Genomic DNA, 21,248 nt, shown 5'->3' on the forward strand with positions numbered 1-21,248 from the left:
TATATATTTAATATACTTTGGTATCTGTACTTCAAGAAAAACATAATTTTTTCCATTTACTTTCAAATTTTGTCTTTGCTGCTAGCAGGGATCATTATGTATACGGAGACAGTTTAACAAATGTATTCAGTCTGCTTGAATGTAGACAACTTTTCAAGCTACGGTAATGGAATTTTTTTTCAACTAAAGGTTTATAGACATTAAAAAAAAGGATGTCTCTGTATGCTGTTGCATTAAAATCTACCTTCACTGGAACTAAGAGGCCCAAACCAGTTTCTTGTTTGGATTTTGTTTCATTGTCTCTTTGCACTTAATGAGCTCAGTGAAGACACGGTTTGTCAAAGTTAGTGTACACCTGAAACGCAGACTGCATTACAAATTTCGAATCATTACCTTGACACTACAAAATCTTATTCAACATCAAATTATGATTAAATCTGTATTGGGACATGGCATGGCTGTGTTGGTCAATTGTCCACAAACATTTGTCCATGCAATGTGTATATGAATAGAACACTACCTTTCAGAATTTTATGTTCTACTGGCAATTTGCTATTTTGGGATATTATTAGGTTTAGGTTTTAGAGCAACAAATGCTTCCAACCAGACAACGTTTTTTTTTTTTAGGAAAGGCCATGCATATTTAAGCATGACAGTGTTAAACCGCATACTGCATCTATTACAACAGTGTGCCTTCATAATAGAAGAGTCCAAGTGCTGAACTGGTCTGCCACAACTTTCACCATGAAAAATAAGACAAAGTAAACCCAGGACTGTTGAGCATGTAGGATTCTGTATACAACACAAATGGGACAATATACATCCCTCAAAACTCCAGCAACTGGTCACCTCAGTTCACAAACATTGTTAAAAGTAGAGAAAATGCCACACAGTGTTAAATCTGGCTTTGTCCCTACATCTTGAATTAAGTATGTTGAAGACCCCAGAGTTGTACAAGACATATTGAAGCCCAGGTTTGCCTTCTTAGTACATAATGTTGGGTTTTTTATAGACGATTTGTTCATTTTGAATGAGTCTTTAATGTGAGTCGTTCAACAAATAAAATAAAAAAATAGAAAAACAAATAGACTCAAAGACTGATTTGTTCATTTTCTACTAAACAGGCAGGAACAAAGAATCGCAATAGGTTATTTACAGAAAACAGAATTTAGTTTTTGATCTCATAAGTCCTCTGCCCCGAGTCGATAAAGACGTTACACAATTCAATAGATTTTTTTTTTTGGTTTAAATCCTCACATTTTTGATACAATTATTATGGGAGTCACGAGACAAAAGAACTTCCTACACAGAATGTGAGCTACTTATTCTATCATAATTTGTCCATAGCTGCTTTTTCATATTTTTATTACTGAAACTATCGTCAAAGTTTGTGTATGTAGGTGTGTTTGGGAATCTTCTTATTAAAAATGTTACATTTTATTGTATTTCTGATCAGAGCAACGGAATGCATTAAATGATGAAAAAAAAAAGATCCGCTTATTTTGATGAACTCGAGTCAAATAACCGAGTCACTTATATGATCCGATCTTCCCATCGCTAGTACTGTATGTAATTGTACATCCCATTCAGTCCGACAGGGGTTATTAGCAAATTGAGAAATTATATAATATGTAGCAAACTTGATACATTTTTATAAACACCACCGTCAACGAAACACTCGTGTTTAATCATAATCTAATTCATACCTAAAAGATTCTCACCAACAATCACGACCTCCCAAATCATTCCTAACAAACGATTCACCCCGCCAGTTCGCAGCTAATAAGCTCCTCCAGTGCCCTATGACCTGTCACGTGGTACGGATGTCCTTCTTCCACTCTATTGCAGGTTAAACATGGCTGCGCTCTTAAGATCCTCTCGGCTGCTTAAACTCTCGCCTTGTTCTTCGCTGCGAGGAAAAATAAACAGCCAGGGACACCCGATCCATCGCCTATACAGCAGAGCAGTTGGTGTGAAAGGAATCGAGGCTTGTCCGAGACAAACCGCTTTAAGATCGGTGTGCTCGAACAGGTAGGTTAGCATGCCGGGGTAGCCATGCTTGTTTAGGAGAGCACGCAGATGTCATTGAGCTTTGGGGACAAGACCGTGTAGGGCATCTTCTATTTGAACATGGTGCATTATAAGCGCATGCTCTTTCAGTATCTGATTTTAATTTAATGGCATGTTGTAAAAAAAAAAAAAAGGGATCTCATTATGATCTTAAGGCTTTGAGTCTGTCTTATAAATCAGATTGGGGGCAATGTGGGGATAAATACCATCCTGAAGTCAGGCTTTAATACTAATATACACATTTTACTACTTATTAATATTAATGGAAAATTTATATGTAATTTGTAGGAGTTCAGAGCTATTGAGCTGATACCAATGATTTACTACTCAATCTTGTGCAGGACAGAGTTTCGAAAAATGTGGCAAAATTTCTCACTTAAAACTTCACAGCACTAAATTCAGCATTTGCATAAAGATAATGTCAATGAATCTGATTACTTTTATTAGGTTTATGGTGTGTAAATGAGTAGCCAGAGTGACTGCGCTTACTCTTATTTTATTTTATTATTTTTTTAATGCTCCTGGTATTGTGTATGTTTTTTAAGTTTATTAATAATAAAATGCACTCAAAGTGCAAGGCAGAGACTAAACACAGTTACGGTCCACCACTTAATACATTCCTGAACTCGGATAATAACACTTTTCCACATAAGAATTGCATTCATGTACCGAACCGAAAGCCCCGTACTGAAAAGTTTCAGTACAAATCCGTGTGCCGATACACGTCTAATATATATTTGTAAGAGTCAAGACTCAGGAATACATCAAAGATGTTTGTTGCACAGTGTTTATTAGGTTAAATGGTCAAGGTCATTTATTAATCATTTGTATTTCAAATAAAATTTTATTTGACACACACACACATACATACAGAGATTTTTACAACGGTCCGGCATGAGGGAATAGAATGAGGAGAAAAAACAAAACAAAAGGCAGATAAATAAAAAGTGTATAAAGATATATGTGAAAAAAGTGTATATATAAGGATGCGTTTGACCGTAAACAGTATTTGGTGTACTTTTTAAAATTTTTTGCTAACCTGACGATATTGTGGCTCTCGAGCTGACACTCTGCAGGCCGCAGATGTGCACAACATCAGCCTCTGAATGCAGCAGGCTATAATACACACAGTTAAAAAAACTGTTATGTTAGGCATCTTTACACATATAAAAAAAAAAACACACCAACAGGAAACATGGAACATGTCGAATCCAAATCTGACCCCGATCCAGCGTTTAAGGCCTGTGTTATCAGACACCAGAGGTGTAAAATGTACCTCAAAATCATACTTGAGTAAAAGTATTGATACCTTACTGTTAAACTGACTATTACAAGTTAAGTCACTAATTCCAGAATCTGATTTGCACGTATGCTCAAAGATGAACTAGTTCTCAACACTGCAAGATCGAGATCCCAGAAACAATGATCACACAAACTGGTAAAAAAAAAAATAATAATAAAATTGTAATGGGAATTTCACTTTACAAATAAAATTACAGTATCATGTCAAAAGTTGAAGAACCATAGTATTGAATGGAGAAATTAAATTAAATATCGCCTCTTCCGAAGAATACATAAGCCACGGCAGATAAAGCTGCCACACAACATATAATAGGTAAAGGTCATCAATTAAAATAAAGTGGAGTAAAAAGAACCTCTAATGAATAATAAATGTAATTGAGAAGAGAATAAAAGTTGCTTAAATCTTCAGCACTCAATAAACCCAGAAAGTAGCCAAAAAATTACTTAAGTACAGTAATGAAGTACATTTACTCAAATGCTTTACACCACGGTCAAACACCAATGCCTGAATAAGTTCTTCCCTTCAATTAGGATTATAAAAAAATAAAAAAAGCGAAGCTTACTGATGGACATACAACTTATCATAGCGGATTTTATCAGAATCTCTTAATTGAGAAAAAAACAGTTCAGAAGGATGGAGTTAAAATGCATATTTGAGATTGATGTATATCCGTAAAGCTGCTTTGTGACAGTGTTCCTCATTACAGGTTTTTCCTAAGTGAGCAAAAAAATTTCATGTCATTTCTTTTTCTTTAGGTCCGCTTGGTCCTCTGCAGGTCTGCGCTGCCTCAGTGTTGCCACAGAGAGTAAAGGTGTGGTGAAAGATGAACCCAGCGTCGCTTTACGCACAAAACAGGCCCAGCAGTTCGACTGGGCTCTCGCTAAACTCGACAGCTCGGTCAGACGGACCGGTCGCGTCACCAAAACGTTGATTCAACGCATCTTTCACGACATCTGCCGTACAGGTATAATTATGCTACCTGGTTGGATTAATTGATCCAATATTTGTTTGATTCAAACGGAGTCTCTTTTTAAACAGCTTGAGCACATTAATATTAGGAAAACGGATTTCTGTCTGTAGGATACCCCAGCAGTAATCAGGCTCTGCTGCTGTTGAGGAGTTGTGGCTCACTGCTGCCCGAGATGCCACTTGAAGAGCGCAGTGAGCTGGCACATCGGATCTGGGAGAAGCTGCAGGAGTTGGGTGAGAGGCTGCCTCTCTTTATTCTTATTGATTCTGCATCTTAGAAATGTGCACTGTGTGGTAGTCAGAATCATGTACAAATCACTTGTTAATCCAGAACAATTAACAAAATGATTTTATTTTAAGGTCAAAATGTTCTAGCATTTAATGTAGGATGATTGCAAGTAACCAAATGTACGATTATCACTCAGGATTCTTGATTAATTCGAACTCTTAAAATCGTCTTGTTCTTTCGGCCAAATGGTTTAGTTTAATTCAATAAAATTTTATTTGTATAGCACTTTTAACTATTAACATTTCCCCAAAGCAGCTTTCCAGCGATGAAGGTTATGAAGTTTGAACGTACAAGTTTAGAGCCCATCAGTTTGTTCCTTTTAATTGTAAGGATGTCCATAAAGAGCGAGTCAGTGATAACTGTGGCAAAGGAAAAACTCCCTGAGATGGCATGCGGGAGAAACCTTTAGAGGAACCCGTCCTCATCTGGGTCAAACTCGTTGTTCATTCATTACAATTCCATTATTGATAGTCGCTTAAATTAGTTTAGTTCATTTTATTTTCAGAACGCAAGCTAAACTTATCTAATTAATAAACTTGGCTGATATGGAGCAGGTTTTTAAAAAAATGCTTATATTCTGTCATGGTAACCCACAAAGTCTTGCTTTATGTTGGTCTGTGGAGCTGAAATTGATGGAAATTGTACAACAATCCTGATTCATCAACTTGATTTTCTTCGTAAAATAACAACCAGGATTCAGTTGTTTGATGTGAAACGGAATATTGGTGGAGTATAATAATATCGATAATGAAATTAGGGAAAATAAGCACCCTTTATGTGTGATTTTAAGAGAACATAAATTGATTTGTTATTAAAATTAAAATTTTCTCTGCAAAATTTAAAAATCATTGATTGTAGAGATGCCCAAACTAGGGGTTGGTTGCCCAAGTTGGCCTGTGGTAGTGTTTGATTTAGCCTGCCATGCCCTATATATATATACACATACATAATGCTTTTTGACACTTAATGAGCAGCTAGTTATGGAGAAATTGAGGCAGACAAGAGAAAATTGCTGTTTTTAAAGATTATATTTGTCCTTCTGTATAATTCTTTCCAATTCATTCTTCAGCTTTTTGAATGTATAGTAACGAGAACATTTGCTTCCATGCAACATTTAATTCATGACCCATGGACCTTAATCAATTTTGATTTCTAGCTCTTTATTGGTTAAAGTTTGGGTACCTCTGGCAATGATCTGTGCCATGGTGAAACTCGCGTAATGCTTTAACAATTGTCAAAATTATCCTCAATGCACAGGCAGAAGTGGTCACTCAAAGCTTAAGATGTTGGACCTCTGATCAGAAAGTTAATATCACAGCTCCACCAAATAATTTCTGCTGGGCCCTTGAGCAAAGGCCCTTGAAAAGTCATGTGCTCAGTTGTATAAATAAGACGATTGCAAGTCACTCTGGATAAGGCCGTCTGCTAAATGCTGTTAATGTGAATGAAATCTTTTAAATGCTCTTTTCGAGGCAACCAGATTCGCTTCAACGCATTAACCTTTCACAGACCGTAACTATAACTTGCTATAATATTACAGTATGTAATATCTTAACACAATTTTAGCAGTTAACAGCGTAACATGTGAAATGGTTTCTAGATGAAATCGAACCAAAGATTGTGTGAAATCTCAGCTAAATCCAATACGTTGTTTGCGACTGTGTCTCTTTCTCTCGCAGGTGCCGCATATGATGTAAGCCATTACAACGCGCTACTCAAAGTCTACCTGCAGAATGAGTTCAAGTTCTCGCCTACTGATTTTCTCAGCAAAATGGAAGTGGCCAACGTTCAGCCCAACAGAGTGAGTGACGTTTTGAGCGATTACTGATAACTAACTGGAGAACAAGGCTGAGGGTAAAGTATGTTAGGTGATTGAAGGGTATACTTTTCGAATTAAGGAAGCAGGGGGAGCTCTATATTCTAATACAGACCACCCAGGAGTCTTAAAGAACGGTGATCAGTATGGTGTAATGTACTGTCATTTGTTAATTTAATAAATTACTGCAAAGAGTTGAACAAAACAGCAATTTACGCTATTGTATATATGTATGTGGGGATGCGAGGTTTGCGAGGGGATGGAGCATACGCTGCTACATTTCTGCTTGCCGCGCGGAACAAAATATTTTTACAATTTTGTCGTATCGTCCTCGTAATATACATTTTTTTTTTTAGTTGAATTGTATCTTATTGAATTGTAAAGAAACTATTGCAGGCCTTTCACTTTGTTTACATTTTGAGTGCTATTCATTGGTTTTATTATGAATAATTGCAATTATTATGACCTTATATTTTGTAGTGGTTGTAGTAGCAGCAGCCGAAGGAGTAGTAGTGTTGTTTTTGCTAATTGTATAGTGTTACAACTGTTTATTTCTGCTTTTGGCTAAACTGTTTGAATGACCCTTCCTCGCCAGGTGACGTATCAAAGACTGATTGCAGCGTATTGTCAAAATGGAGATATTGAAGGCGCAAGGTGAGACCAAGTTATTTATTTATTTAATTTGTAAATTCTTTATATTAAACAGCAGCACAATATACATTCTATGGCCAAAACTATGGGGTCACCTGACCATCACAACCATATGTTTTTTCCCGCCAAAGTTCGAAGCACACTATTGTATAGGAATTGTTTCAAGACCTGATGAGATTTTGAGAATTCTCATAACCTCTCTGTCTCTCTTTCTTTCTTTCTTTCTTTCTTTCTTTCTTTCTTTCTTTCTTTCTTTCTTTCTTTCTTTCTTTCTTTCTTTCTTTCTTTCTTTCTTTCTTTCTTTTTTCACTCTCTCTCCAGTAAAATTCTGGGCTTCATGAAGAGCAAAGACTTGCCCATCACAGAGGCAGTGTTCAACTCTCTGGTGACTGGTCACAGCCGAGCCGGGTGAGTCTCCCTCAGTGAGCGATGGCTATACGTTTTATCCCCATCTGTCTATAATTTAAACACTGCAACCTTTTTGCACAGAGACATGGAGAGTGCAGAAAACATCCTGTCCGTCATGAGAGGGGCCGGGATTGAGCCAGGCCCGGACACTTATCTGGCTTTACTAGTGGCTTATGCTGAAGAGGGGAACATGGGCAAAATCAAGGAGGTGAGTTGTTTGGCTAATTCAGTATTGTAATCAAGAGGGTTTTCTTTCTATAAATTAAACATTTAGATAAATGAGATTATTGTATCAGGCAGCACAGGGCTTCTGGAAAAAACTACATTTGTTGTGTTCTTTTTAATTTTGTCACATTAGGATGATTAATTTTGTCCAACTACATGTAATAACCTCAACAATGAACTAATCATATCAGGGTGCACAGCCTCTTAATAAAGTTGAAGGAAATAGGCCTGGATAAATGTGGAACGTGTCATGGCTTAAGGTTTGTTTAGGGTGTCCCCGACTAATGTTTTACGTCACAGCTTGGCAATTTTTTTTCCGTAAGGGCCACTTAATTTTTCCTTTTTTTTTATTGGGTCCCAGATCAGTCAGTAACAGAAAATGCCTCCTAATGCTCACATGTAAAAATGTGGCATCAGTGATTCACCTCTAGAGGCTGCATTCATGATGACAGCGGACCGTAAGTCGGAAAAACTATGGATTTTTGCCATTCGTTCCCGCAATCTACAATCGGTGCCTCAACCTCTATTAATAAATATTCTATAACTTAGTATAATTACTATACTATAACTTTGATAATTTTATCAAATACAAATACTATATGAGTAGTGTTGCAAATATTTTGATATTTAATTGGATACAAATGTATTTAATGCTTTGCTTATTATAGCTATAGAAAACCCTTATTTAGGGTATTTATTTATAAAAGTGTACTTAAAAAATGCAAAAGCCACATAGTGAGTTTAGCCATCTTTATTTTTGACATTTTAAAGCTTTTAGCGTCTGCTTGTTGAGGAGCACATGGGGGAGTTCTCCTTTGAACATATTCACTCGTGCTGTTTTTTTTTTTTTTTTCTCTGTAAAAAAATCAAAACAAAAACAGTATTTGAGTGTGCAAGGTGCAGCAATTAGTGTAAATCAACATTTCTATTGTATTTTGCAGATGGCATGTTCACACTCATGCTTAAAAAAAATCTATATAAAATATAATAACTTTATTTTAACAATGTTTTTTTGTGCCTCACTGTGGTACTTCCAGGCCACATGAGCTCCTCTTTGCTTAACTTTCAGGTTTTAGACTCTTTTTTACAGCAGTTTAAAATAAAACGTTCTAATGCCTAGGGTGAATTTGGGACGCACACGTTTTTCTGCTGCTGGTTGACTTGTACTTTTTCCTGTTGCCATTTCGCAGGCGGCTGTTATCTTGCCATCACACCAACCCGTGACTTGAGCAGCCCAACTAAGCGAAAAACAGCATCAGTTGACCATGAATGAAATTTTGTTATTAAATTTTTTTTATAAATGCATCTCTGGCATTGTTCAGAGGGCCGTTTCAAATGTGCGGTCATGCCATAGTCTCGGGACCCCTGTTTTACGTAGTCGTAGGTAGTCAGCAAATCAAAACTGCCTGTCAAGTGGTAGATGAAACTTAGTCTTTTTTATTTTTTTTTTATCTTTTTAAAGTTGAAATAAAAAGCAATGTGGATAGACATTCTTAAAACGATTTCTCATAACATTTTAAACCCACAATATACAGAACATCACACAAAGATGTGGAAGAAAATGTATAAAACCATTTTGGATCAATAAGCCTAATAAATCACTGTAGAAAGGCTATACTGCAGACAGGATTTGCATTTCACATGTCGACAAATCAAATGAAATTCCCTAAATTGCCTGTGCGAGATCGATTTAAATACAGTGCAACTAGTTGGGTAATTGGTTTTATTCAGGCACGTTAAATATTTTTTGTAAAAACTTCTTTCTTTTCATGTTTTTATTTACAGCATTATCATAACCCAGCCATTAGGGGGGCACAAGCCAGTGTACTCTTAGTGCCGGTCCCAAGCCCGGGTAAATGGGGAGGGTTGCGTTAGGAAGGGCATCCAGCGTAAAACATGTGCCAAATCAAATATGCGGATCACAAATGAGAATTTCATACCGGATCGGTCGAGGCCCGGGTTAACAACGACCGCCACAGGTATCGTTAGCCGACAGGGTACCGGTGGAAATTGGGCTACTGTTGGCCGAAGAAGGAGAAGGAGAGGAGGAAGGCGTCTACAGAGACGGCAGGAAAAGGAGCAGTGTGGGAGAGTAGAGGTTCGGGTTGGTACTTTAAATGTTGGTACTATGACGGGTAAAGGGAGAGAGATAGCTGATATGATGGAGAGGAGAAAGGTAGATGTGTTGTGTGTTCAGGAGATTAAGTGGAAAGGGAGTAAGGCCAGGAACATTGGAGGTGGGTTTAAACTGTTTTATCATGGTGTGGATGGGAAGAGAAATGGTGTAGGGGTGATTCTGAAGGAAGAGTACAGTAAGAGTGTAGTGGAGGTGAAGAGAGTTTCTGATAGGGTGATGATCGTGAAGGTGGAAGTTGAAGGGATGATGATAAATGTCATCAGTGCCTATGCTCCACAAGTTGGCTGTGAGATGGAGGAGAAGGAAAGATTCTGGAGTGAATTAGATGAAGTGGTAGATGGTGTACCTAGGAAAGAACGATTGGTGATTGGGGCAGACTTTAATGGACATGTAGGTGAAGGGAACAGAGGTGATAAGGAGGTGATGGGTAGGTATGGTTTGAAGGAGAGGAATGTGGAAGGGCAGATGGTGGTAGATTTTGCTAAAAGGATGGAAATGGCAGTGGTGAACACGTATTTTAGGAAGAAGGAGGATCATAGGGTGACGTATAAGAGTGGAGGAAGGTGCACACAGGTGGATTATCTTCTGTGTAGGAGATGCAACCTGAAGGAGATTGGAGACTGTAAGGTGTTGGCGGGGGTCAGTGTAGCTAGACAGCATCGGATGGTGGTCTGTAGGATGGTTTTGGAGGCGAAGAAGAAGAGGAGGAAAGTAAGGTTTGAAAGAAGAATAAGATGGTGGAAACTGAAGGAGGAAGAGTGTAGTGTGAGGTTCAGGCAAGAGGTCAGACAGGGGCTTGGTGGTGGTGAAGAGGTGCCGGATGATTGGGCAACTACTGCAGGAGTGATGAGGGATGCAGCTAGAAAAGTACTTGGTGTGACATCTGGAAATAGAAAGCAAGACAAGGAGACGTGGTGGTGGAATGAGGAAGTGCAGGAGAGCATTAGGGGAAAGAGGTTGGCAAAACAGAAGTGGGATCGACAGAGTGATGAGAAAAGTAGGCAGGAGTACAAGGAGATGCGGCAGCAGGTTAAAAGGGATGTGGCGAAAGCCAAGGAAAAGGCATATGAGGAACTGTATAAGAGGTTGGACACTAAGGAAGGAGAAAAGGATTTATACCGATTGGCCAAGCAGAGGGACCGAGCTGGGAAGGATGTACTGCAAGTTAGAGCAATAAAGGATGGAGAGGGAAATGTGTTGACTAGTGAGGAGAGTGTGTTGAGAAGATGGAGGGAGTATTTTGAGCAGCTGATGAATGAGGAAAATCAGAGAGAGAGAAGGTTGGAGGATGTGGAGTTGGTGAAGCAGGATGTAGATAGGATTAGTAAGGAGGAAGTGAGAGCAGCGATTAAGAGGATGAAGAATGGAAAGTCGGTTGGACCAGATGACATACCGGTAGAAGCGTGGAGATGTTTAGGAGAGATGGCAGTGGAGTTTTTAACCAGATTGTTTAACAGGATTCTGGAAGGGGAGAGGATGCCTGAGGAATGGAGAAGGAGTGTGCTGGTACCGATCTTTAAGCATAGGGGAGATGTGCAGACCTGCAGTAACTACAGGGGAATAAAGTTGATCAGTCACACCATGAAGTTATGGGAAAGAGTAGTGGAAGCCAGGCTGAGAGAAGAGGTGACCATTTGTGAGCAACAGTATGGTTTCATGCCGAGGAAGAGCACCACAGATGCCTTATTTGCTTTGAGGATGTTGATGGAGAAGTATAGAGAAGGACAGAAGGAGCTGCATTGTGTATTTGTGGATTTAGAGAAAGCGTACGACAGGGTGCCGAGAGAGGAGTTGTGGTATTGTATGAGGAAGTCAGGTGTGTCAGAGAAGTATGTGAGGGTGGTGCAGGACATGTATGAGGACAGTGTGACGGCAGTAAAGTGTGCAGTAGGTACGACAGACTGGTTCAGGGTGAAGGTTGGACTGCATCAAGGATCGGCCCTGAGCCCTTTCCTGTTTGCAGTGGTGATGGACAGGTTGACGGACGAGGTCAGACAGGAGTCTCCCTGGACTATGATGTTTGCAGATGATATTGTGATTTGTGGTGAGAGTAGAGAGCAGGTTGAGAAGAGCCTGGAGAGGTGGAGATATGCGCTGGAGAGAAGGGGAATGAAAGTCAGTAGGAGTAAGACAGAGTACATGTGTGTGAATGAGAGGGAGGGCAGTGGAGTGATGCGGTTGCAGGGAGAAGAGGTGGAGAAGGTGGAGGAGTTCAGGTACCTGGGGTCAACAGTGCAAAGTAATGGAGAGTGTGTTAGGGAAGTGTGACAGGAGTGATTTGTGATAGAAGAGTATCTGCAAGAATGAAAGGGAAAGTTTATAGGACTGTGGTGAGACCTGCGATGTTGTATGGATTAGAGACAGTGGCATTGAGTAAAAGACAGGAGGTGGAGCTGGAGGTAGCAGAGCTGAAGATGTTGAGGTTTTTGTTGGGAGTGACGAGGATGGACAAGATTAGAAATGAGTTTATTAGAGGGACAGCGCATGTAGGATGTTTTGGTGACAAGGTGAGGGAGGCGAGATTGAGATGGTTTGGACATGTGCAGAGAAGGGACATGAATTATATTGGTAGAAAAATGCTGAAGATGGAGCCACCAGGTAGGAGGAAAAGAGGAAGGCCAAGGAGGAGGTTCATGGATGTGGTGAGGGAAGACATGCAGGTAGTTGGTGTGAAAGAGGCAGATATAGAGGACAGGGGGGTATGGAGACGGATGATCCGCTGTGGCGACCCCTAATGGGAGCAGCCGAAAGAAGAAGAAGAAGAAGAAGAATTTACAGCATTATCATAATAGACTGTATAATAACTTAATGGGAGAAAATTGTTAGTTCTGCGTGAAATCAGACATTGTGCTCCCCCACATAACGAAAATGGCATGATCCTTGTTTTATTACACCTCTGTGAAGATTGGACTATAAGATTGTTAGTCGAATCAGGCTCCTCCTATACCTCGGTTTTTAAGTGATGGTTCGAATCACCTTTGGTACGTTATGCGGAAGAAAAGCAAAACATAAAATTGATTGTCGCAGTTTATTATTATTAAAATTTGTGAACATCAACAGTTTACATTTTTAAAACAATAAAAAAATGCCTGCTTGTTTAAATATGTAAAACATTTAATATTTTATAAAAAGAATATGGAATAAATCTTATTAATGCAAAACACTTTTTTATAATAATTAAATTGTCATGAATTAAATTTATAAAAAAAAAATATATAAAATGTAATTTTCTAAAGATATGATCTCCTTAACTTTTCTTATTTCAGCATACTTGAACAAATGTCTTCATTCTTTCCATCTTTCATTCATTCACTCCCTCGATATGCGGCATTGTCAGAATTTTCTCCATTTTAGGATAAATTCTTGAAGCTGGAGATAGAACGCTAAAGAATTCATATCTCTAGACTGTCGGTAAATTATGTCATGCGATTTCTTATTTCCGGTACGGAGTGAGTAGCCACAGTAACTGTGCTAATTCTAGTTTCTTGAGTACATTGAGTACATAATATTAAACACACAGCCTTGCCTCCTGATGATGTTTCTCCCTTTTCTGTTCGGCACACCCGCTGTGTTTCAGTGTATATCTAAAGTCGTTTATTGCATCTCTTCATACTGGTCGATTTGATTGGTTGTGTGATAATTAATTGTGTTCAAATGTCTTGATTAATTGTATTTCCTCCGGCTCTTGCACAGACTCTAAACACGGTGCAGAGCAAAGACGTCAGTCTGATGGACAGAGACCTGATGCAGGTGGTGTTCAGTCTCGCCAAAGCTGGCCATCAGCAATACGTGCCTGAAATAGTGGAGTGCATGCGGCATGAGAGGGGCTACGTGCCAGGTACATCTATTTTGCCATGTAACATTGATCATCTTGATCACCTCGTGCATGTCTAATCTGCACTGATATTTTTCCGTCTTGTTGCACTGTTTCTAAATGCATATTTTTGTGTGGGTGTGTTGGGGGGGTTTCTGTGCACAGATGCGATGAACCTGTGTTTGAGTCTGACCACCCAGGGCTTTGAGGACACTGCATTTACTGTGCTGAAAAGCTTTCCCGGATTGCAGTCAGAGTTGCAGGACGGGGAAACTCTGAACATGGGCAACTTCTTCCTCCGTCACTGCGTGAACATGAACAAGGTCAGGTCCTGCAAATATACACTATTGTACAGTTGATAGCTTTAGCCAACAAAGTTTAAAGTGTTCACATCTGCCACTTTATGCACATTTAACATGCATGCAATGTGTTCGGGTTCTCTAATTTGTTCGATCGCTTGCATTTCCTTGCCTGTGGAAGAAATGATCACCCTCATATTTCACTTTCTGTTAAAAAGATTTAAGATTTGGTTTAATATACTAAAATACTGTCAGTTTTCCCAGAATCACCTTTAATGGTAATGTAGCTAGATAATGTAGCTAGATGCTATAACGTAATGTCAGCCGAGACCAGAAAACTGCAAGTACAGATCTTTATTTCAAATGAAGGGTCATAAGTCAAACTTGATTGAGGCCTATAGGCAAAAAGTACATGTTGCATGATACCAAACTGTATTAGATTTAGTGGTGAGCGAAGTACACAAACCATAGGAGCAGAGATACATGTGGAAAAATGAGTCCAGTAAAAGTGGTCCCTTTTTAAAATTTCAGTTGAGAAAGTACAAAAGTATTTGCTTTCGAATGCACTTAAGTATCAAAAATACACTCCCTCACTTGTGGGGCGCTTTTCTCATTCTCTTTTTAACATCCTGGATGATTTCAAACTTTACCCCTACACTATTAATAAGTTTTTATCCACTCATAAATAAAAAGGTATGACTGATTTTGCAAAATGTAGTTGAGTAAGATACTTGGCTTTAAAATGTAGTGAACTTGAACAAACTACACGACTTGACAATCTTAAAACAATCCAATTCCTAGTACAGCTATTCGGGTTTTAAGGAATACAGACATAATATAAGTCTCCTGGCTTTTTGTAAGAGAGGGGCTATTATTTTCGACATGAATGGTTTCCTCTTTTTTTTTTTTTTTTGCTAGAGAAACAAAATAAGGAGTCCTCATTTATTTCTGCTTTATATAACTTATTTGTAAAAAGTTCTCACATTGAGGCATGTGGTTATAATGAATATCAGCATGACTGCGCTTTTCTATGGACCAAATGGGCTCCTACTAATGTGAAGTATAATAATATGCAGAATATGATAATTGCAGATAGAGAAGCCAAAAACACACATTCGTATTATTTGAAAGCTCATTAGAAAATGTTCTGTAGAATGTTTCCTTGCGTCTGTCTGTATCGGTAAACAATCTGTTTTGTGTATTTTTGTTACAGTCGCCTGAAAAGTTGGTCTATTTCTGCACACAACTAAAGGAATCCAACCTTCACTCTTCACCACAGCAGTTCACACTGTATTGCGCTCTGGAGTCCAAGAACACAGGTGTGTGTCCGTACATTTATGTGTGTTATACTAGTATTTGTGTATAGGCAAGTTATATACTAGACATAGACTTTCCAACTTTTTAATCTTACAGTGGCAATAGCGATGCAAGAAAATTGCTCAAATGTTAATGTTGTATGTAGCAGCATATATATGTGTTACAGTGCGTTGGGACACTGTCAACCACTGGTAAGAATAAGGCATCTCACAAGGTGGGAGACGCATATATCCTGGCAGAGTTCAGTTGTCTGTGTTAGAGCACATATTTCTTTTTGTTTTTTGGGGTTTTTAAAGCCCAAGTAGTTCTTGTTCCTGTCTCTTTTTTTTAATCGCAATTGCCAGACTTTAAAACAGAGCGTTTGTTTCATCTGGCTCCACTCTCCGTACATGCTGCCACATACATATATACTGTAAAGTTTATACATTACGGTACTGTAAAATTCCTGTTTTGCGAAAGGACGTACTGTTATTTGTTAAATTAACAAATTAATTGACCATATTCTACCTCATACAAATCATCATTTTATAAGACTCCTGGGTATGCTAGGCCATGACTTATACGATATTTTCAAGTTTAAGCTGAGGTCATCAGAACGCATCTCCATCATAAGTCAGGGACTACCTGTGTGCGTGTGTGCAATTATGGCTGTGCTTTTTTCAGGCTTGCATTCCGCTTTTTCTTGTGCAGGCCTGGCCTCATGCTCGGTGTCAGAAATTCTAAAATCAGTGCCAATAACTTCTCTGTCTGTACAGCTTTGGCCATAGAGGTGATGAAGAAAATGAAGGAAGAAGGATTACCCATCAGGCCTCACTACTTCTGGCCCCTTTTAGTCAAGCACCAGAAAGACAAAAACACACAAGGTAGGTTCTGATGGCCGTGCGTCTGAGCTGACTAACACAAAGATTAACGTTCGTCACTGATGACCTAGATTTGGAAAATAAAAAGGTTTTCTTTTTAAGGGTGTGTGTGTGTGTGTGTGTGTGTGTGTGTGTGTGTGTGTGTGTGTGGGGGAAATTTTTTTTTAATTGCGTCAGAGTAGCACAGCTGAACACAAAAATGTGAGGATTTGTGTGTAAATAAGCTGTGCTGTGCTGATGATGATGCTGGTTGCAGGTGTTTGCAGGGGAAACACAAACATACATGCACACAGTGTAATCAATGATTGTCAGCAATTAACTGCTAAATATTACTACAAGGTTAAGCTCACGATTGCACAATTTTAACTCGTTTCCATTACAGTGTGTTCGAAAAGTCATTTATGAAGCAACGTAAAGAGTAAATTCTCTTATATTCTTTTCCTCCTGCTAATTCCTCCACATACAATTTGAGTTTCAAAAATCTATTTAAATCAAAGAGGATTAAAAGAAAATGTACTGAATTGCAGTGGTGGACAAAGTGCTCCCTTTCACTTGAGTAAAAGTACAAAATTATTTGCCTTCAAATGTACTTAAGTATCCAAAGTACTATGATTTTATTATGGCAATTATGTTCCTTTTATCATTTTTGTTACAAGACTTTTGCTTAATGAAAAGAGTCTGTTACTCTTTTTTTTTTTTACAACAATCTATTAATAGAATGATATTAATGGGTCAAACACTGATTGATATCTATTACAATTATCATGAGCCCAAAACCTTCTTTTTAACTACTCCAAAAAAAATCACACAAATAAGGCCATGGGTGTTGTGGCGAGTTCAAGTCAGGAGTTTCTTCCATCATTTTTTTCCTCTGGAAATTCTTAACTTCAGCTGCTGAACTGACGCTGAACTGTATTTTCATGCTAGAACATGGACACCACCAAACGCCAATCAAAACAAGTCCAAAGCAAAGCGTGCGCTCGACCCAGAGAGCGCAGAGAGCGATGCTAACTTTGACCTCCTCGACTTGGATATGGAGGATGAGGATAAGGATGACAGTGGTCCCTTAACAGCAAAACAGTTGAGACCCCACAGCTAGGGTAAAATGGCCACGCAGGCAGATGGTAACCTGCATGAGGTATACAAGCGAGCCACGGCTAAGCTAGGCCTAGCTTGGCCCGTGGCCCAGGACGTGGAAGGAGCTGAAAGGAATCTCTATGACTGGAAAAGGCTGCCACCTGCTCAACAAGAGACAACTCCTGCCCGCTGTACCAGCTTGCATGAAGGAGATGTCTAGCCCCGTGAAAAAGTGCTCTAAGCTAGAGATTCAGGGGATGGGAGAGCTGGGGTTGGCTGGACCCGCCAGCGGTAGAGTCTTCGGGGGGCCTACCACCTCCATCTGAATCTGCGCTTTATCTCCGCCTCCTTTCAAATTTTGTTGCCAAGAAAAATGGAAAGATTGATGGAGTCTATCCATCAGAGGATGTACAAATATGCGCCGCAGTCAGTGTGCTCGCTGAATGCTGTGACTTTACTGTCTGCGTACCAAGCAAAGATTTTGGAGGCGATGGGGTGACAACTCAACACAGGAGTGCTCAACCGGCACTCTGGGACGAGATTTGTTTGGTAAATGACCTTATTCTGCGCTCTTCACGAGGTGCGGTTCGGGGCTGCGGCCGCACGATGGGCTTAGCTGTGTCAGGTGAGCCCTCACTGACAAAGCGTCTGTTTGGTCCAGCTCTCGAAGAAAATGAGAGAAACCAGCACTCAAGAAATAAGAGGACGAAGCTTTCAACCTCTGTTTACCTCGCAAGTTGACACACTAGTCAGAGGGCCAAAGCCTTATCTACTCACACACTTGATAACAATAAAGATGGTTCCACTGTGGGATCTGTCTATGGTCTTTTGAGGCTTTTTCTCAACACCCTTTCGAGCCATTGGATGGGATAGGGTTGAAATTTCTCTCTCTTAAGACAGCCCTGCTTGTGGTTCTGGTGACAGCCAAGTGTGTGAGTGAGCTGCAAGCTCTGTCTGTCAGTCCATCCTGTTTACAGATTGGCCCAGGGCTCTCAAAAGTTTCCTTTCATCCTATCCTGATGTTTGTACCTAAAGTAATGGATTCTTCTTATAGATGTCCCATTGCAGAGCTTTCGGCTTTTAACCCTCCTTCATTGTGTGCCCGGTGCGGCCTCTCTATACATATGTCAAGAGAACAGCAAGCTTCAGGTAGCATGACCAGCTGTTTGTGTCTTGGGCTGCTCCTCATAAGGATTGTCAAGACAACGTCTGTCCCACTGGATTGTTGAGGCTATATCTCTAGCATATGAATGCAGAGGTTCTTCAGCACCTGAGGGTCTAGGGGCCCACTCTACTAGGGGGATGGCGACATCATGGGCCCTACTTGAGGGAGTTTCTGTTCAGGAAATTTGTGAGGCAGCTGGTTGGGGTACGCCACACACCTTTGTGCGATTTAATAGACTGAATGTGTCTGAGTCATCTTTAGCACATGCAGTTCTAGGAGCCAGAAGGTCAGAGCCAACATAATTTGGTAGAGCGGGATCACGTGCAATCCGGGAGTGGTCTATATCTTCCATAGTGAAACACAGAGCGAAGTTAGAAAAAGAACGATGGGTTACTTAACGAAATCCCGTGTTCTTTGATAAGAGTGAGGTGTTTCACCAGCACGTCCCTCCTTGCACAGGAACGGGAAGAAATCTTGCTACAATAATATTGTAAGAGGTCGACCTGAGTAGTAAAGGTGGGGCGGAGCCTGATCTCAGGTCGCCCTGTCTGTCAAGACAGACGTGGTGTCATGGGAGCTTCCGTAGTTGGCCACGCCCAAAGCGATTCCCATAGTTAAACACCTCACTCTGTTATCAAAGTGATTTTGCTAAATGTAGTTGAGTAAAAAGTACAATATATGACTTTGAAATGTAGTGAAATAAAAGTTTTCCCAAATGGAAATAATTCAGTTAAGTACAAATACATGAAAAAAACTATTTAAATACAATAACAGATTACATTTACTTCGTTACTGTCCATCACTGCTGAATCTACCTGCCAATATATAATCAATGACATGACTAAATTCAAAGTCACATTTTAATCATATTTAAAAGTATGAATATTTTTAACAATAACAGTAGTATATCTCTCCCTCTTTTTATTTTTGAGAGCATAGACTATTTGGCCATTAAGCAACCTCAGAACTTTGTTTCACATTTGTTCAATGGCAGGAGCCCTAAAGAAAGGTGCAATCTCTCTTAACGCCATCCTGTGTGTGTTTGAGAAAAGAGAAAGGGTGCCATGGTAAAGCTGGAATGTGATGGAATGCAGAGTGACTGGGTCTCATGTAAATGCAAACGCTCTGAGGGAATTCACTTTGGATTACGCGCACTGCTGTGCACGGCCATGAAATATTAAGCACCACGTCACTTTACGTCCACAGGTGCCACTAGCGGGTAGGCGCCGAACAAACCCCCTCCTTCCCTTCCGAAAAAAAACAACAAAAAACGAATGTGAGACAGAGAAAGAAGCAAAGGGAAAAGTTAGTATTTTGATGAGGTGTGGATTTAGACAGGTTTTTTTTTTTTTGTGGAAGCATATGCTTGTGCTATCTAGCCAGCCGCAAGCCAACAGCTCCATTCAACCTGGATCAGCGGAGGCGGCTTCTTGCCCTTGACATTGTTTGAGGGGAAATGCACCGCCCGTCCTCTTTACCCACTGATGGCTTTAAGGTCTGTTAGAAACCTGTGCCCATTGTCATCTGCCTATTCAGTCTATCTTGACCTTCGTTAGTGTACATATTTTATATCTCATACTAAACTACCGAGATGGAAGAGAAGCAGTCTTGGCCCATTAGCAGTGATTTCAGATGATGTTTCACTTAAATAGTGAGGATTAAAGGTAGCATCTGAACGACAAAAGTTTGTTACTGATGTTTTTTGAGGCTGTTGTAATATGAGTTGGACATGTTAATGCTGGGGGTCCCCAAACTATGGCCCACGGGCTGAATATGGCCCACCCCCAATTGTAATTTTAAAATATGTGCTTTACTCATATCATCTGTGTATTTGATAATAAAGGTTTTTTCTTTCCCATTGGAATTTCTCTTGGTTATTAATAGAGGTCGAAGCACTGATAGTTGTTTGCTGGAACCATCGACTATCGGCAAAAATCCATACATAGTTTTTCCGGGTTCCGATCCGCTGTCCCTTTTAATAGGCTATATACCTCTCGAAGATTAATGCTCATTTGTCTGTATGGTAAATAATAAACAAATCTAGCAATAATTATCCATGCATAATTATAATACAATCTCCACAATCACTCCGGCTCATGTCGTTTTCTGTTATAGACCGACTAGTCACCCTTTAAAGAACGAAGAAATCGTGTGGCCCTTACAAAAAACAGAAGGGTTGGGGACCCCGGGGCTGCACCATTTGTATATACCATACTTCTACTGTGATCTGCAGGAAGGTGCATTGCATCTTAAGCAAACATGAATTATTTTTGCTCTGTGAAACCTACAGAGATTTTTACTATTAAGGCATTGAACTTGAAGGTTGTGAGTTCAAATCCCATCCATACCAAGCTGCCACTCCTGGGCCCCTGAGCAAGGCCCTTAACACTATAGCTGCTCATTTGTATGATTGAGATCAGTTGTAAGTGGCTTTGAATAAGGGTGTCTGCTGAATGCCATAAATGTAGAGTAAATGTCATGTTGTGTTGCTCAATGCATTTGAAGTTACTCTGTTTGATAGATATTTTACCTCCCTGCTCAGCCTTTGAGTCAGACCCATGTATTTACCGGCAACTATGTTTTCTTTTTTTCGCACACCGAACTCTGCTCTTTTCTGTATTCTCCTGTGGACAAGCCTCTTTATTATCTTTGCTCGCGTCCTCCATTTGCGGTTCGTTCATAAATCCTGCCAAACCCGAAACCCGAGTGTCATCTGAGAATTTGCTGAACTCCTAATGCTGCAAAAAGCCCACTTGTACGCTCTCCTGAGATCCTAAAAAAAAAAAAAAAAGGAAATCTGCTGATTCGACCAGCTTGGCTTTCCTCCTGCTTTTCCAGCCCCATTCAC

General features: G+C 39.7%; 1 protein-coding gene across 1 annotated transcript in view; it reads left to right on the forward strand.

Moving 5' to 3' along the window:
• Positions 1-1,804: 1,804 nt before the first annotated feature.
• The window catches only part of lrpprc (leucine-rich pentatricopeptide repeat containing), a 58,099-nt gene continuing 38,655 nt past the window's right edge, over positions 1,805-21,248 (forward strand). Inside the window, exons 1-11 of the mRNA XM_083539865.1 lie at positions 1,805-2,031; positions 4,129-4,337; positions 4,454-4,576; positions 6,311-6,432; positions 7,043-7,101; positions 7,420-7,506; positions 7,588-7,714; positions 13,562-13,706; positions 13,848-14,005; positions 15,195-15,300; positions 16,054-16,161. Of these exons, the coding sequence (XP_083395991.1) occupies positions 1,856-2,031; positions 4,129-4,337; positions 4,454-4,576; positions 6,311-6,432; positions 7,043-7,101; positions 7,420-7,506; positions 7,588-7,714; positions 13,562-13,706; positions 13,848-14,005; positions 15,195-15,300; positions 16,054-16,161 (1,420 nt within the window). The 5' untranslated portion in view covers positions 1,805-1,855. The remainder of the gene's footprint in view (positions 2,032-4,128; positions 4,338-4,453; positions 4,577-6,310; positions 6,433-7,042; positions 7,102-7,419; positions 7,507-7,587; positions 7,715-13,561; positions 13,707-13,847; positions 14,006-15,194; positions 15,301-16,053; positions 16,162-21,248) is intronic.

The sequence above is a fragment of the Silurus aristotelis genome, assembly GCF_946808225.1.
Source record: "Silurus aristotelis genome assembly, chromosome: 4".
Lineage (NCBI taxonomy): Eukaryota > Metazoa > Chordata > Actinopteri > Siluriformes > Siluridae > Silurus > Silurus aristotelis.